This window comes from Syzygium oleosum, unplaced genomic scaffold (genome assembly GCF_021117445.2).
Source record: "Syzygium oleosum isolate NSW1041296 unplaced genomic scaffold, Sole_v2.1 Sole_v2.20, whole genome shotgun sequence".
Lineage (NCBI taxonomy): Eukaryota > Viridiplantae > Streptophyta > Magnoliopsida > Myrtales > Myrtaceae > Syzygium > Syzygium oleosum.
In genome coordinates this window covers 4,947,623-4,963,710 of record NW_026607504.1, presented here as the reverse complement: position 1 = coordinate 4,963,710, position 16,088 = coordinate 4,947,623, and the positions used below count along the sequence as shown (strand labels likewise).

General features: G+C 42.6%; 2 protein-coding genes across 2 annotated transcripts; both read right to left on the bottom strand.

Annotated features, from left to right (window-relative positions):
• Positions 1-1,265: 1,265 nt before the first annotated feature.
• On the bottom strand, positions 1,266-4,116 carry LOC130140574 (peptide methionine sulfoxide reductase A5-like). Its single transcript, XM_056320233.1, has 4 exons — positions 3,683-4,116; positions 2,419-2,531; positions 2,164-2,308; positions 1,266-1,725 (listed from the first exon to the last, which is right to left on the bottom strand). Exons 1-4 carry the CDS (start codon positions 4,034-4,036, stop codon positions 1,528-1,530), a joined length of 810 nt encoding a protein of 269 aa, XP_056176208.1. The 5' UTR covers positions 4,037-4,116; the 3' UTR covers positions 1,266-1,527.
• Positions 4,117-6,440: 2,324 nt separating this feature from the next.
• Positions 6,441-8,648, bottom strand: LOC115693095 (uncharacterized). The gene has a single exon (XM_030620066.2). It carries the CDS (start codon positions 8,646-8,648, stop codon positions 6,441-6,443), a length of 2,208 nt encoding a protein of 735 aa, XP_030475926.2.
• Positions 8,649-16,088: the final 7,440 nt, after the last annotated feature.

Below are 16,088 nucleotides of genomic sequence, written 5' to 3'. Positions count from 1 at the left end.
GTTTAATTGCAGAAGCTATCTTTCAAATTTTATATTAATTATGGGTGATGCTTTTCTCACTCCTCGTTTGGCTCAAATACTCCCTTTCACATTATACTGATCATATTACCCCTCACTCTTTTCACCTTAGAATGCTGTAACTCAGAGTTGAATATGGGGCCCATTTGAGGTCTTTTTTTTTCTTCCACTTTTCTTTCGTCTTGTTCTCGCTTGTGTTGATGCATATTGTGTGTCTTCATCTTCCTCCTCCGAGACCTCCATGCACACCAACAACTGCGTGGTCTTATAGAACCTCACGAGCTGCCTCTCTACCTCGCCATCACCCCTCACAAGGGACAACTTGATCTCCTCCCTCACGAGCTTCTCGTCTAGCACGGTCCACAACATCTGTTTTCGATACTCCTCCTCAAACGCCGCTTCAAACTCTGGAGACACGCCCTTGCCAACTCTGTTGATTGTCCCTTGGACGCCACCTCTGGCAGCAACAAGAGGACCTTGCTCTACGCCACGGCCGCATAGCTCACTGCATATTGCCTCACCTTTTTCGCATGCCTCGCATATTTGAGGTTCGTCAATCTCGATTTTTCCACCATGTAGTTCAGATTATTAGTAAGAAATAGGTAGGAGAGCAAGACTTCCTTGTAGAGCTTGGCCTTGGTGTTGAACTTCCATAATAGCAGGTTAAGGATTAATCACGCTAATCGTGATCACTTAAAGCTTTACTAGTGCAGAGAGGGCTCGTAATTCTCTCCGAAGATGCTTTGATTCTCACTATGATTCCTGAGCATTGAAACAAAACAATCGAGGTGTTTGAGCTCACAGGTAATGCAAGCAAGACCTAAACGTGAAGAGGATAATCTTGATGCATCAGCAATTGGCCATTCAAGAGGATAAATAGCTCGACATTGTCATCAAGGAACCGTTGCGGGAAACAACATCATCTTCAGATCCTGGGTTCCCTAATCAACAAAACCACCGAAAAGAAAAAAGAAAGTGGAAGAAAAAAAAGAAACAAATAAAAAATTCCCAAATGAACCCCACTTTTGACTCTTAGCGAGGTAATATGGTCAGTACACTGTAAAAAGGAGCCTGAGAGCAAAAGAGGAGTGAAAAAAGCACAACTCTTGATTATTTAGTGATTTTAGTTTTTATAATTTTCCATTTTACTTTTCTCAACGTATATTTCAAACTTTGTATAATAAACCAGCATTAGTTTCAAGAGATGGAAAGTAAAGAGAAGTTAATTCACGTCACAAAGCAAGATATAATACAAGCAAAGCTCAGTAATACAGAGCATGATTAGCAGGACGATTGTCTTTGACAGAAGTGCCACAGAAAAACTACATGGTATCGGATGAACATATTGCAGGTACAAAAAGATGGTGACATCTACGGGACAATTACAGTTGCATGTCATCAAATATTATCTGATTTCCTCTCGAAAAGTTGGATTTACAGCTCCTGGCACGGAATGGACTGATGAATTGTTGTCATCCGAAACAATTGTTATATTGTTTAATCTAGGAACTACACATTTCTCAAGAGAGGCCAACTTTTTCTGATGATATCACCGATCTTCGCATCGATCTGCTTCTGAATGTGAGGTGGGCAAAGCTCAGCTGCAAAACTGTTCATTTTTGCAGCCAAACGGGATCTCTGAAGTTCCTCTTCAGGCAGGTTTCCCATCAGCTGGAGGAGGAGGGGATTCCGCTTGAGCTCGAACTTCTGCACATTTCATGGTATGGGAATTCTCATCAGAAATGCTGGGGAGAAGAGATTATTTCCAGTTCCTTGTAATCAACGAAAGTCCCAGATGGTACATTTGAGAATTCATACGGAGTGCATGCATCTCTCAAGTGACAGAGCTGAAGATTTCAGATATGTCCGCAATATATGCATTGAGATTGCAAGGGGAAACCAAACTAAAGAACTAGAAGTGCCATAACACATTGCAGAGGAACCAAGGAAGGTTAGGGTGGACCCAATTTTCAATGTAATAACAGATATAGACAGGTGCAAATAAAGAAATACGTCTTCAGACACATCAACTTGATAATCAGCCAAAAAATATTCCGACCTCTTCAGTTAACATGACCGTGGAGGATTCGATTTTCTGATATGTACACTTTCAAGTAATGATGAAGCAGTTCCAAAATACTTAACCTGATGTTCAGGCTCCGCAGGATAAAATGTTTCGAGATGTTGAGTTTGAGTAGTGACAACACTGCTCTTGGACTTGGTTTGCTCTCTTTCTTTGCTGAGGGCTGCTAGCCTGGACTCTTCAGTTCCATTTGTGAAGATAATTGACCTGACAACACAAGAAGTCCATCCATAAATATTAGGTAGACACAAAGCAACAGACCACATATCCTAATTCTGTTAAACGGGAAAACTGCCAATGCAAATAATTGCTGCCACCTGTATTGGTTACCAACATCTGGACCTTGCCCAAGAACCTGCCTTGAATCGTGACTAGACCAAAAGACATCCAAAAGTTGCCTGTAACTAATCAATCTAGGATCATATTCCACCTGCAGAGCAGCATTCACAAAAACAAACAAAGCACAAGTAAATATCGATACCAACTAGCAATTTTCATGTAATCAAAAGATGAAGTTCCGATTAGGAATACTTAATAGTAATGTTCACAGGAACCCAAAACCATGGACAAACAGAAGTTTAGAAACTCTCTTGCCCAAAAGAGAGGATTTATAGATGAAAATTTCTCGCCAACCTCCTCCTCCTCCTTCCCGCTCCCCAAAAGGAAAAAGAAATGCGGCAGGACGAAAAAGAAAGGGGAGAGTTAAAACAATGCTTTCATTTGATGGTTCTCAGTTTGAATCCTGATTTACCCCTTCATGCTAACAGGGTTCACATCCAAAATGTGCTTCTGCTTGATCAAATCCTAACCTCATATGCCCTCTGTCTCCAACAAAATTCTCATCATTTAAGGACGGCTATCCTTGACGAGCCCCCTGATCTCCTTTAGAGAAACATTGATGGCCCCAAGATGTATGAATCCAAATGATTGACATGCATAAGTCAGACTGATCCTCAGAGGAAAGCGAAAGAATAATCCAGCACCTTTCACCTCATTAGCAAATCACAAATGACGAAAATGCAAACTTACAGGATCAAACATTCTCTTTTACCTCTTTCCAGGTCATATATCAATCTCTTCATCAACCAGACACTAAGAGACTGACAAGAATACCCTTATTCCATAAACATGCAGAACTCATCCAACTGATCACAAGCGACCATAACGCAATCATTCGCTGTTTTCACAGAGTCGAAACTCTGATGTTTCGTCAAAATAAAGCCAAAACACCACCTGGCGGTGGCACCGGATGCTTAATACCCAGATGACTATAGCGAATGGTGTCCTCAATTAATAGGAAGAAATTCTAACAGTCACACTAATGGAGGTGCAAGGAAACAACAAATGAAGGGCAGGATTCTGAATTTGAAAGAAACAAAAACAGTGGCATCCAAACTAGTTGATAAATGGTAGCTAAGCATTTCCAATCGTTGACACTAAATACTCAGTTGATAGCATTATTAGCTTCTGATCTGTTCAATCCCAACCTTCTCCGTCTCCTATTCAATGTGCAATTACACGGAATCTTCTCGCAACAGCTCCATACCATAAAACCGAATCAAAATTCGCGAAGTAAACTACCTGAACGCACTCGGCGTGATCGCGCAAGCTCCGGTACTCGGGGTTGGGCTTGGAACCGCCGGCGTAACCGACGGCGGTCCGGACGACGCCGCCGAGGCAGCCGAAGACGGCCTCGGACCGCCAGAAGCTTCCGAGGGCGAAGACGGCGGTCCTCGTGGGCCGGGTCGGGGAGCCGGCGGCCGGGTCGGGGATCCGATTCGGGAACCTGATGCCCTGGGCGCTGCCGAAGAACGAGGCTAGGACGATGGCGGCGGCGGCGACAACGAGGGTCGAGAGATTGGGCGGAGAGAGAGGGACGGTTCTCGAGCGACGAATCGAGCGGGTATCGGAGAGCGGCGGCGGGAGCTCTTCCATGGCGTCGGCGTCGGCGTCGGGCGGCGGGAGCGGAGCGTCCGCAAGGAGGACGGAGGAATGATCGGATCGGGCTATGGATCCGCTCGTTTTTCCATATTTTCTTTTTTTTCTTGTTTTTATATTCTAAGCCATTTTCACGCTCTTTTTTTTTTCACCTAAATAAGGCTCCGTTCATTTGACGGAAAATATTCTCCCGGAAAATATTTTTCGGATTTTCCGGTGTTCGGGGGGCGGAAAACGTTTTCCGTGGGAAAATATTTTCCTTCCCCCCTTCACAAAATAGCCTAGTCATGGAAAATGACTTCCGCTTCTTCAAAAGCGGAAATCATTTTCCGAGCTTCTTCTTCTTCTTCACTAAGGTCGCCGGTCGCCGCTGCCGCGCCGCTGCCGCTAGCCGCCGCCGCCGGGCCGCGCTGCGCTGGGGGCCAGGTGGCCGGTCGCCGGCCGCCGCTCATCGCGGCCACCCACCGTCGCGGCCGCCGCCATGCTAATCGCGGCGAAAAATATTTTCCGAAACTTTTTCATATTGATCGCCGAACACCGGAAAATTATGGTCCGAGAAAACATTTTCCAGGAAAATGACTTCCGGGAAAATATTTTCCAAAAGGAGAATATTTTCCGCCAAACGAACGGAGCCTAAGATCTTGAACTGCTTCATATAGAGGGAATTCCAAGATAAAAATACATGAGGAATTAAGAAGGGCAAGGCGTGCGGGCACGATTAAAATAAAGTTCGTAGTATGGCAGCCCGCCACATTAGTGGACAGGCACAGACGGCCCCTGTTGATAGGAAACTACCCTTAATTTGGTGAGGTTATATTGTAGCCACAAACCGAGAATCCAAGGCCCTAGACGAAGCAGTTAGGACCAACATTTCTAAACTTAACTAGGAATTTTTTTTGGGTGATCAAAATCTTTATATTATAAAGCAAGGCAATATATCTTTCAATCTCAATATTCGGGCATAATTCCAAAAAAAATACCAATTTTACCTTGAGTGAAAATTTTAACTCGAACTTTTTTTTATCTCATAAAAAATTAACTTTCACTTAGATACCAAATCTTAAAAGCTCATTGCGCAATAATTGGAATACTAATATTTCTGTATTAACAAGTTTGACGTTTGATGGAGTTTGTGATTATTTCTAAGTGAGAACATCCATAAAGAGAATTCGATAAACCTATGTCTACTGCTTTAATATGTGAAAGTAGAGGAAGAATTAGTACTTCTGTTAGCAGGAGTAATATAAAACCTTAACAGATATAGTCAATCTAGTACCGGTGGTGCTATATCGTAAATTTATTACGGTGTATACTGGGTTTGGGATTTTGGTAATCAAAAAATTAGTTTTGAGTAAATTTATCATATGCATATCGGTTTGGAGTTTTTAGTGATATTAACCCTTATTTTAAAAAAGGGATAAGTGCACTAAATGCAATTAAGTCCTAAAACTTCAAAAAGTGTAATCAAGTCATAAAAGTTATCACAAAAATGAAATCGAGCCTCAAAACTTTCAAAAAGTTCAATTCGAGTCTAAGACTTTCAACAAGTACAATTGACTTGAGGACTTAATTAGATCAATCTGACAAATTTTAGGATTTTATTGCACTTTTAAAAATTTTAGGACTCAATTCACTTTGTGATAAATTTTAGGATTTAATTGCATTTTTTAAATTTTTAGAATTTCAAGCGCACTTTCATTATAAGTTTTAAAACTTATAAGTACAGATGGAGAAGTTGCTGCATAATATTGCACAGATAAAAACAAAACAAAGAAAATCGAACCGTCTAAAATTTAAATGTGATATTTACGAACCACTTTAAGGAATAAAGAGTTACTTTTTAATTTTTCATGAATTTTGCGGCGCTCATATTTTGACTTTTATACGTTACAAAACACTCGAAACTTTCCAAAGTATTCAAATATTGCCGCGTAAAACCACATACAACGAGTTTTTCGTTATTTTTTGGACCTTCAACTAATTCTTTTGTTTTTAAATTATTTTTAGATAAAGTCATAACTAGAAGTGATAAATAGGCAAAATCCGGCCCCAAATTGGATTTTTCTAAGTAAAATGTTATTAACGTTGTAGATAACCTAGCTACTATTCGACCAAAAATAAAAACCTAGCTACCAATTTATGCTAGGTTAAGAGTTACATTTTTTTTTATTAATTGAAAGCTACGAATCAAAGATATGGCGAAAGTTACGAACGACTTTGAGGTATTTGAATCTCCCGTGAAGAAGAACGACTGATACACAGTTTTATTATTTCCTGAGTCCTCAAGTACAACTTATATTTGAAACAACTCAACCTCACCATCTCAAGATGATGAGCTTCACTTATTCATCTTACTCAAGTAACAGTAGGTTAAGCAAAAGTCGCATTCCACCTGAAAGCACTAGTTCAGGGTCAGTTTGGTAATGCATTGTGCTTCGGAAGTTTGCACCAGCTCCGCTACGCCGAGATGCGCCATTAGAAGCCAGACATGGCTGATAAGCTCTCCTCCTCTGCTCAGGCTCTCCGAGTGTTCAAAGCCTTTGCTTTGGCAAGCTGCGTATATCAGAAACTTCGCCCAGACCTTGCCGATCAAGTTCCATTTCCTACCAAAGTCTTCTGGCTCGAGTTTATTCAACTGGGATGCGAGACGGCACGCATCAAACAGCACCGACCTGCTTTTGCCACCGCGCATTTTCGTGGCGGGCAACTGAGTTCCCACATGGAGCAGAAGATGGCAGACTTCGCATAGATCGCGCGACTCTGCTGACTTGTGCGCCTTTTCGCAGCTTTTAACACGGGTGTGGCCATGTTTCTCTTTCTTGAATAAATTCTGCGCCCACGTCTTGACAACCGATGGGTTGATGCTGGTTTCTTTCTTTGACAACACCGCTAGCTTGTCGTCGAAGAACTTCTGAGCGTCGACGGAAGTATCTTCGTATCGGAGCACCCCTATCCCTGTTGGCAACATGGAAGGATGGAGTACTAAAAGATAGAGCATGTACCGAGAGACCAGCTTACTCATCTTGTAGTCCGTGATGTGTTCCGCGTATTTTCTCTGCATCTCGTCGAGGTCCTTGTAGTGGCACAGCTCGGTGGCGATGTGCCAGATGAGGATGCTCTGTTCGAACTCCATATCGTTCACACTCCACATCAGGTCATCGTTGTTTGACGTCTTCAGTTCTTCGCTAGCCTCCAGCTTAAGACTCGTCATCACGCTCTTCATTCTGCCCTTTTTTCCCAGATGATCGACCGTACCCCTCATGTGATGGAAGGTCCATTCTTTGATATTGCTCTTGAACTCTTTGTAACCGACGCAGAAGTTCTTCTCCAACTTCTCATCTAACTTGGCAAGCTTCGGATACTTGCTGAAGATCTTGTTTCTTTTCCTGATAGATAATCCCAAGAGGCTGAACTGGGCCACGGAATTCGACCACCTTGGGTTCGGGCAGATCTGGAGAAAAGCCACGGCAGATGATATTGTGGACCCGCCAGGTCTCTGAAGCCGCCAGTGGTCAACCCAATCGGATGAAAATGCGAGAAGAACCGAGTAAATCTCTAAAAGTATAGCCACGCATATCAGCAAGAAGGTGATATAGATGTCAACTTTGGGGTAATCCTTCCTATCCTGTAAGGAGAAGAATACTAACACGGCGCACGGCACCGAGAGATTAATGACCCAACGAATGGTGCCCCAAGCACGGTTCAGCAACAGCACCTTGGTGTAGAGCAGATCGTACATGAACCCGAGCTCAATCTCTACGATCCTAAAAGCCGTCACCGAGTCCATGGCAGGGTTCATGAACATGCGCTTACTGGCCGCCAATTCGCCAGAGTTGAGGATAAGGCCCACGAAGAGAAGCTTGAAGATCTTGAACAACTCGTAGGCTTTGACCAGAGTTGTGGGTTTCTCTTCGTCGCCGGCTCGACCGCTGTTCACTGAGGCTGAGAGGTCCTCTGGAGCCGGGACCTCCGTGACCTCGGCAATGCCAACTCGGTAACCCTCCTCTTTCTTCAGAGCGTACTGCTCCATTATCCTGGGGTATATGGGACCAAAATCGGGAAGCGAAAGCATCGAATCTCGAAGTCGATCTTCGCTTGCCAAGTAAAAACACAATGCCCTCTCCACATATTTGATGAACCCCATCAGGATCATCCCAGCTGCTAATATCGACAGCGTAGACCCTGACAAGGCCATGAAGTAGATGTAACAAGCTAGTCCTACCTGGACGCAAAGCCGCGCCACCTGCCTCAACCATAGCTCATTGTCCTCCAGGGCATACGCGGTGATCGTGTCAGGCCCACCCAAGTGGACGAGAAGGAACGGCGCCCAGAAAGCAGTGATCTGGCTCTTCGCATCGATCGTCCCCTTCGTTTCCTTGATGTTGGCCAGGCGGTTCGAGAGGACGCCGAGCGTGAGGGTTGCGATGGAGTCGGCCGATAGGTACGTCGTCCAGACCACGATTCGGATCCAGTACCTGTAGATGGATTTCCTCCGGTAGCCCTGAGTCACAAGGGTCAATTGGAGGAACAAGCTGAGGAGGACGAGGAACCGCAGCTCCCACTCCTTCCACAGTTCTCGAGTGTTTGGGGGGAGCAGCGAAAATCCCATGGTTGAACTCGATGTCGGCACCAAAAGCCGCAAACGATCGGGCACCCTCTCAAAGAGCGGTTGATCTTAGGATTATAAAGGGAGAGGGCAAAGCATTAGCCTTGAATTTACCTCTGCAACATCCTCAAAATGGCCACTCTTTATAACCAATAGCTTGATGTAGGAATCAAATACTAAAGCACTCATTTACCCTGCATAGCATTACAGGAATGAAAAAGCAGTACTCTTTCCGAAACACACGCGACACACTACTTGCTACACCACTTTTGGATGCATAATTGTCAAGCAATTCTCTGCATTTGCCCGAGGATGAAGTAAAGCGACAAAATCAGATTCCGGCATTCGTACTAGCGTGATTATAATATGCTTTAATTGAGAAGATTGAAAGATAGACCTAAAGTTAAAGGTTGGTTTTTCGGTCACTTCTCAAGATTTCGAATCCTGTGAATTTCGCTCTGATCACTGTGAACTTAACACTTTGTTTGGTATGCCCCACCAGCCCAACATGATTCATGTGTAATATCAAAATCAACTGTTTGGATTGCTATAACAACAAGCAAAGACACGCAAAAAGGCCAAAAAGAGGGTGATAAATGTTCACTCCAAGTGCAAGCGATTCTGATGCATTGAGTTGATTGCTTCATTCCCAGACAGCATATTATTGTCCTTGGTTACTAACCTCCACATTCAATCTTGGAATGAAGTCATCGCTACGATAAAACAATGCATATATGGGAGCGCACGTCTCACACCACGTCGCCGTTAGCTGATGTGCTTTATGACCATCGTGATCGCGACTTGTCGTCCATGTCTCACCTCTTGGCATGCGGCGTGCGACACTCGCTGAACATTTTTCTCCATGTCACGTGGTGCATGAACTGAACATTTTCATCCTCCACGTACTGACACGCGAAGGACACCCAGCCGGTGCACCACCTTTAGCTTAACCTAATTAAGCCCTTGACATTGCAAATCAAGGCTAGAAGCATGCGTCTAAGAACCTACCACTACAAAAAAACACGAAATTTGCGACGGAAATTTGCGACGAACGTTTTGCCGTCGCAAATTTGCGACGGATTGTATTTTCCGTCGCAAATTTGCGACGGACTTACAATGCCATCGCAAATTCCGTCGCAAATTTGCGACGGAAAAACGGTCGTCACAAATTTCCGACGGAAAATACAATCCGTCGCAAATTCCATCGCAAATTTTGCCACGGCATTGTAAGTCCGTCGCAAATTCGTAGTTTATCAGCCCGTTATATTCCAACCCTATCTCTCTCTCTCTCGCTCCCTCTCGCTCTCTCTCGTTTTTCTCCCTCTTTCGTTTGTCTGAAATCAGCAAAATCCGCGCACGCACATATTAATCTCGGTGAAGCTTTTGTACCGGTAAGTGTCTAGCTTCGTGACTATTCGTCGTTGCGTTGTAATTTCCGTTTTTTTAATATATGTTTATGTTTGTTTTTTTTTTTTGTATCTGCATAACCGGTTTAACGACCGGCGACCGGCGACACCTCGCCGGCCTTTGGATGTGGCCGAACGGCCACGCCGTTTTGCGACGGAAATAGTTTCCGACGCAAATTTGCGACGAATAAACGAAAATTCTGTTGCAAATTTGCGACGGATACTATGTGCCGTCGCAAATTTGCGACGAATAAATGAAAATTCCGTCGCAAATTTGCGACGGATACTATTTCCGTCGCAAATTTGCGACGGATCAACGTTTCTGTCACAAATTTACGACGGATACTATTTCCGTAGCAAATTTGCGACGGAACGTTTATCCGTCGGAAATTTGCGACGGAAACGTTGATCCGTCGCAAATTTGCGACGGAAACCTTATTCCGTCACAAATTTCCGACGAATAAATGAAAATTCCGTCGCAAAATTTGCGACGGAGTTGAATATCCGTCGCAAATTTGCGATGGATACATTCCGTTTCCATCGCACATTAAAAATTATTAAAAAATGATTCTTAAGTGATTATTCTTTTTTGGGTATGTGCCTAATTGAAGGTCTCGCAATCCAAGTGGACGTTGCAATTCTCATCAAATTGATCACTTTCTCCTACAAATATTTCAGTCAAATAGCACCTGGTAAGTCTTCTTTACATTGTAGTTTTTTCTATTTTTGCAATTTGATATTAATTGTTACGTGAATAACAAAAATTATAATTTTCAAAATTTTATGGTTTTAATTAAGAACAATAGATATGATATTTTAAATATTTTACCAGAATTTTTTATTTTAATACAGACACAATGCAAAGAAAAAGGGCTTCGATGTATAATAAGAACTTACCTGGACGTCAAGGATTGACAGATGAGTTTCGTACTGGGTTGGAACTATTTTTAGACTTTGCTAGTAGTAAATATGAGTTTATGGATGGAAATAAGTTAAAGTGTCCGTGTAAAAAGTGCGGTAATGGTAAATTTCTTGTGTGTGATCAAGTTAGAGAACACTTTATTAGATTTGGGTTTACTCCGAACTATTATAATTGGACTTCCCATGGTGAACCATTTATATCTGATGAAGGATATGGAAGAAGTGACCAATTTTCAGTTAGGGAAGAATGTGGCTATTATGAGCAATTGAACCCATACGAGAGGATGGTGATTGATGCAGCTAGTTATAATTTTGTCACAGAAGCAAATCATGCAAGTACTAGTTTTACTCCTACACGTGAACAAGTGGGTACTAGTCATGCTTCACAATTGGAAGATATAGGAGTAACGGGTTTTGAGGAGAATGTGTATAATGAAACTTTTCAATCTAATCAGTTCTGGAATGTCTTGAAAGCGACAGATGAACCTCTATAGACAGGTTGTGAGGACCATACTAAGTTATCGGTGACAGGCCGACTATTAAATATCAAGGCGAGCATAATGTGTCACGGATTGCTTCAACTCTTTTGTTGAAGTAATGCGGGAATCATTGCCTCGTGATAATAACATGCCAAGTGATTTTTGTGATATGAAAAAGCCTGTGGATAACTTAGGTCTTCCGGTTGTAAGGATTGATGTATGTAGTAGGGGTTGTATGATATATTGGAGAGATGATGAAAATGCGAGAATCTTGCAAATTACGTAGCCAACCTAGGTACAAGATTAACAGGAGGCCGGGTCGTAATCGAAGCGTAAACCATGCAAGCAAATATTTTATCCGCCCTTAATCCCCAGATTGCAAAGGCTTTATGCGTCTAAAGCCATCGCTTTGAACACATGACTTGGCATGCAAATCATGAAACAGAAGAGGGTCTAATGTGTCATCCTTCGGATGCGAGGCATGACAACATTTTGATAGAACATACCCGAGTTTGCAATGGAGCCTCGGAACATCGGGTTAGGTCTCTGTGCCGATGGATTTGCTCCATTTGGGAGAACAGGGGAAAAAAGTTATTCATGCTGGCCAGTTATATTAACGCCGTACAATCTTTCACCTGGTATGTGCATGAAGACACCTTATATGTTTTTGACATTGATCGTGACAGGGCCGCAAAATCCGAAAAAGTTGATAGATGTTTATATGCAACCATTGATTGAGGAGTTACAACGGCTATGGGTTGAAGGTGTCCCTACGTATGACGTTTCTACCGATCAAATATTTGTTATGAAGGCTGCCCTTCTTTGGACGATAAATGACTTTCCAGCTTACGGAATGTTATCTGGATGGAGTACAGCTGGGATCTTAGGATGTCCGATATGTTTGGAGAGGACAAAGTCATTTAGATTAAAACATGGAAAGAAACCTAGCTATTTTGACTGTCACAGACAATTTTTACCGGCAAGTCATCCTTTCAGAAGGAATAAGAAAGAGTTCAGCAAGAATAGGACTGAAAGAACGCGTCCACCATTGAGGTTGACTGGCGATCAAATTTGGGAGCGTGTGCAGGACTTTCCAACTGTTGTTGAAAACCCGCACGGCACGACTTTTGAGTACGGAAGTACACATAAGTGGACAAAACGCAGTATATTTTGGGATCTACCATATTGGAAGGCCCATCTTATTCATCATAATCTTGACGTCATGCACATAGAAAAGAATGTTTTCGACAATGTCATAAATACTGTGATGGATGTCGCCGGAAAAATAAAAGACAACTTGAACGCAAGAAAAGATATGAGAGATATTTGCGATCGGCCAATACTAGCTGTGGATGCAAGCAGCAGGGGACCAAAACCGAAAGCAGTTTATACATTGGATAAGGAGCAGAGGCGAGTTGTTTGTCAATGGTTGAAATCTGTGCGGTTTCCCGATGGATATGCTTCGAACCTCGGGAGATGTGTTGATTTGAAGGAATGCAAGTTGACAGGTTTGAAAAGTCATGATTGTCACATCCTGATGGAAAAACTAATTCCAATAGCTTTGAAGGAAGTTTTACCGAACTTTGTATGGGGCGCCATTACAGAATTAAGCAATTTCCTCCATGATATTTGCTCGACAGTGTTAAAAGCATCGCACATGGAAAAACTAGAGAGAGATATTCCAATTATTCTTTGCAACCTAGAAAGGATATTTCCTCCAGCGTTTTTGATTCGATGGAGCATCTCTTAGTTCACTTGCCTTATGAGGCCAAAGTTGCGGAGTCCCGTCCAATTTCGATGGATGTATCCATTTGAGAGGTAATGTTTTCTTTAAAATACAGTTCAAATGAGTTTATCATATAATATGTCCCGATAAGTTTCTTTCTATTTCAACTAGATTCTTATATCATTTGAAGAAAAAACTGAAGAATAAGGCACATGTTGAAGCTTCAATTTGTAATGCATATATTGTGGAAGAAGTGACGACATTTGCATCATACTATTTTGAGCCGCACGTTCAATGCAAGAGGCGGAGAGCAGGCAGAAATGATGAGGGCCCCATTGATCCCAATTGCACAGCATTCTCTATTTTCAATTATCTGGGTCGACCAAGCGGCACATGTCAGTTTCGTTACTTATCAGGCGAAGAACTTCATGCAGCCCATACTTATATTTTACTGAACTGTCCAGAAGTCGAGCCATACTTCAAGTAAGTGTAAATTTGTAAATATATGTTTTGCGTGTCAAATATTTGCTAATAATGATATGGTTTTTAATATTAGGATTTTCCAAACTTCAATGTTTGGACTACAACCAAATGACTTTGACCGTTTGTGCGATGAACAATTTGCAGCATGGTTCAAGACATATGTAAGTTGCCTATGGATCAAAACCAAGTTATTAAAATTATATACATCATTTAGTTAAATATATATTATTAACTTTGCATGTGTAACCTTAGGTTCACGGTAATTATGATGAAATTGGAGGGCAAGGATTGCTACATTATCTATCATGGGGTCCACAGTTAAGAGTTCGAAGTTGGCCAGCATATTTCATAAATGGATATAATTTTCATACTCAAGAATATGGAATGGGAAAATCCACAATGAATAGTGGTGTGTCTGTTCGGTCATCCAATGGTGACAGTTCGAAAGATGATTTTTATGGCTTGTTGGATGAAATCATAGAAATAGAGTACCCTGGACCATTAATGATGCAGGTTGTGTTATTTAAGTGCACGTGGTTCGACCCCGTGAAAGGAATGAAGGTGCATACGAAGTTCAATTTGGTTGAAATAAATCACAAGAAAATGTATATGAAGTATGAACCATTTGTCTTGGCACAACAAGCAATTCAAGTATGTTATGCATCATATCCTAGTTTGAAACGTGACAAAGCTGATTGGTAGGCTGTATGTAAAATCAAAGTACGGAGGAAAATCGAGGAACACTGGAAGGATAGAGCCTACCAACAGGAGGAAGTGTCTAACACGGTTGAAATTGAGGAATATAACATACCAACTTTACGAGATCCGTGTGGAGCAATGATAGATGTGGAGCCAACTAAAATTTGCGAGTTAAATGTACAAGAATGTTTAGAATCTGATTTTCAGACAGATGACGAAGACGAGAACGAGGACGAAGACGAAGACGAAGACGAAGATTAAAATTTTTGTCACAAAACACTACAGATGTGTAATTATTAATGATACAGGTGCTATTTGGTTGTTATCATTATTGTTCTTGTTATTATTGTTATTGTGCTTTTTTATTATTGTTATTGTCGATTATTCTTTTTATTTTAATTGATCGTCCGAAATTTTGTCCCTAAATGCCGACAAGTCTAATATTATTAACGTGCCCTAACATTTCCGATATTCTAATTTCTATTGCAACATTTGAGATGCCTAAATTTTGGATTAAAAAAAGATGTAGCAAATTTAGGACCCAAATAAATGAGATGCTAAATTTTTGACCGAAAAAAAAAATTCACAAATTTACAACGTTCATGTAGTATGTGCATATTTGCGCCGGACTCAAGCTGTCCGTCGCAAATTTTGCGAGAGAATTTGTACCGTTCAAAATTGTATACGGATAATTTAATCCGTCGCAAATTTGCAACGGAATTTTTTTTACGTCGCAAATTTCCGACGAATTTTTATTTCTCCTGGAAATTTTTTGTCGATCGCAAAATTTGCGACCGATATAGAAAGTCCGTTGCAAATTTGCGACGGAAAGTTGATTTTGCGATAAGATTTTTACCGCTCCAAATTTTCGGCGTAAAAAAAATCCATTGTAAATTTGCGACGGACAGCGTAGTCCGTCGCAAATTTTGCGACGGACTATGATTTCCGTCGCAAAATTTGCGACGGACTAATCTGTCCGTCGCAAATTTGCCGTCAAAATTTTGCCGTTTAAATTTGCGACGGAAAAATTAATTCGTAGCAAATTTGCGAGGGGAAAATTAATCGGTCACAAATTTGCGACGAACTAAGCTGTCCGTCGCAAATTTTGTGACGGACTATGATTTCCGCCGCAACATTTGCGACGAACAGTTCAGTCCGTCGCAAATTTTGCGACGGAAATCATAGTCCGTCGCAAATTTTGCGAAGGACAGTTCAGTCCGTCGCAAATGTTGCGACGGACAGTTCAGTCCGTCGCAAAATTTGCGAGGGAAAATTTGCCGTTGAAATTTGCGACGGAAAAATTAATCTGTCGCAAATTTGCGACGGATTAATTTTTCCGTCGCGAATTTTTGTCGGTGGAAAATTTGCGACGGACGGGATCGTCCGTCGCAAATTTACATGTTATTACCCCTCCCCCTTCCCTGACGCCGCCCCCGCCGGATCTGCGCATTCCCCGCCGTCAGCCCAGTCGCAGTCGCGTATGACCAATCGCCGTCGCCCAGCCCAGCGCCGTCGCGGTCGCCCATGAGCCCCGCCGTCGCGGTCGCCCCCGCCAGAGTCCGCCCAGTATTCTTGGTCGCCCCACCACCCCGCAGCCCACGCCGCCGTCGCCCGCCCCCGCCGCCGTCGCCCGCCCGCCCGGTCGTGCCCTCGCGCCCGCCTCGGCGACCGCCCGCCTCGTCGCGCCCTCGCCCCCGCCTCGTCGCCCGCCCCGCCTCGCCGCCACCCC

Bases quoted from the DNA above. Each gene is read 5' to 3' on its own strand.
- LOC130140574 (XM_056320233.1), bottom strand. From the start codon at position 4,036: ATGGAAGAGCTCCCGCCGCCGCTCTCCGATACCCGCTCGATTCGTCGC. The intron at 2,532-3,682 runs GTAGTTTACTTC...GCTGCTCTGCAG, and splicing joins ATCACGCCGAGTGCGTTCAG to GTGGAATATGATCCTAGATT. The intron at 1,726-2,163 runs GTTAAGTATTTT...TGAAATGTGCAG, and splicing joins CTGCGGAGCCTGAACATCAG to AAGTTCGAGCTCAAGCGGAA.
- LOC115693095 (XM_030620066.2), bottom strand. From the start codon at position 8,648: ATGGGATTTTCGCTGCTCCCCCCAAACACTCGAGAACTGTGGAAGGAG.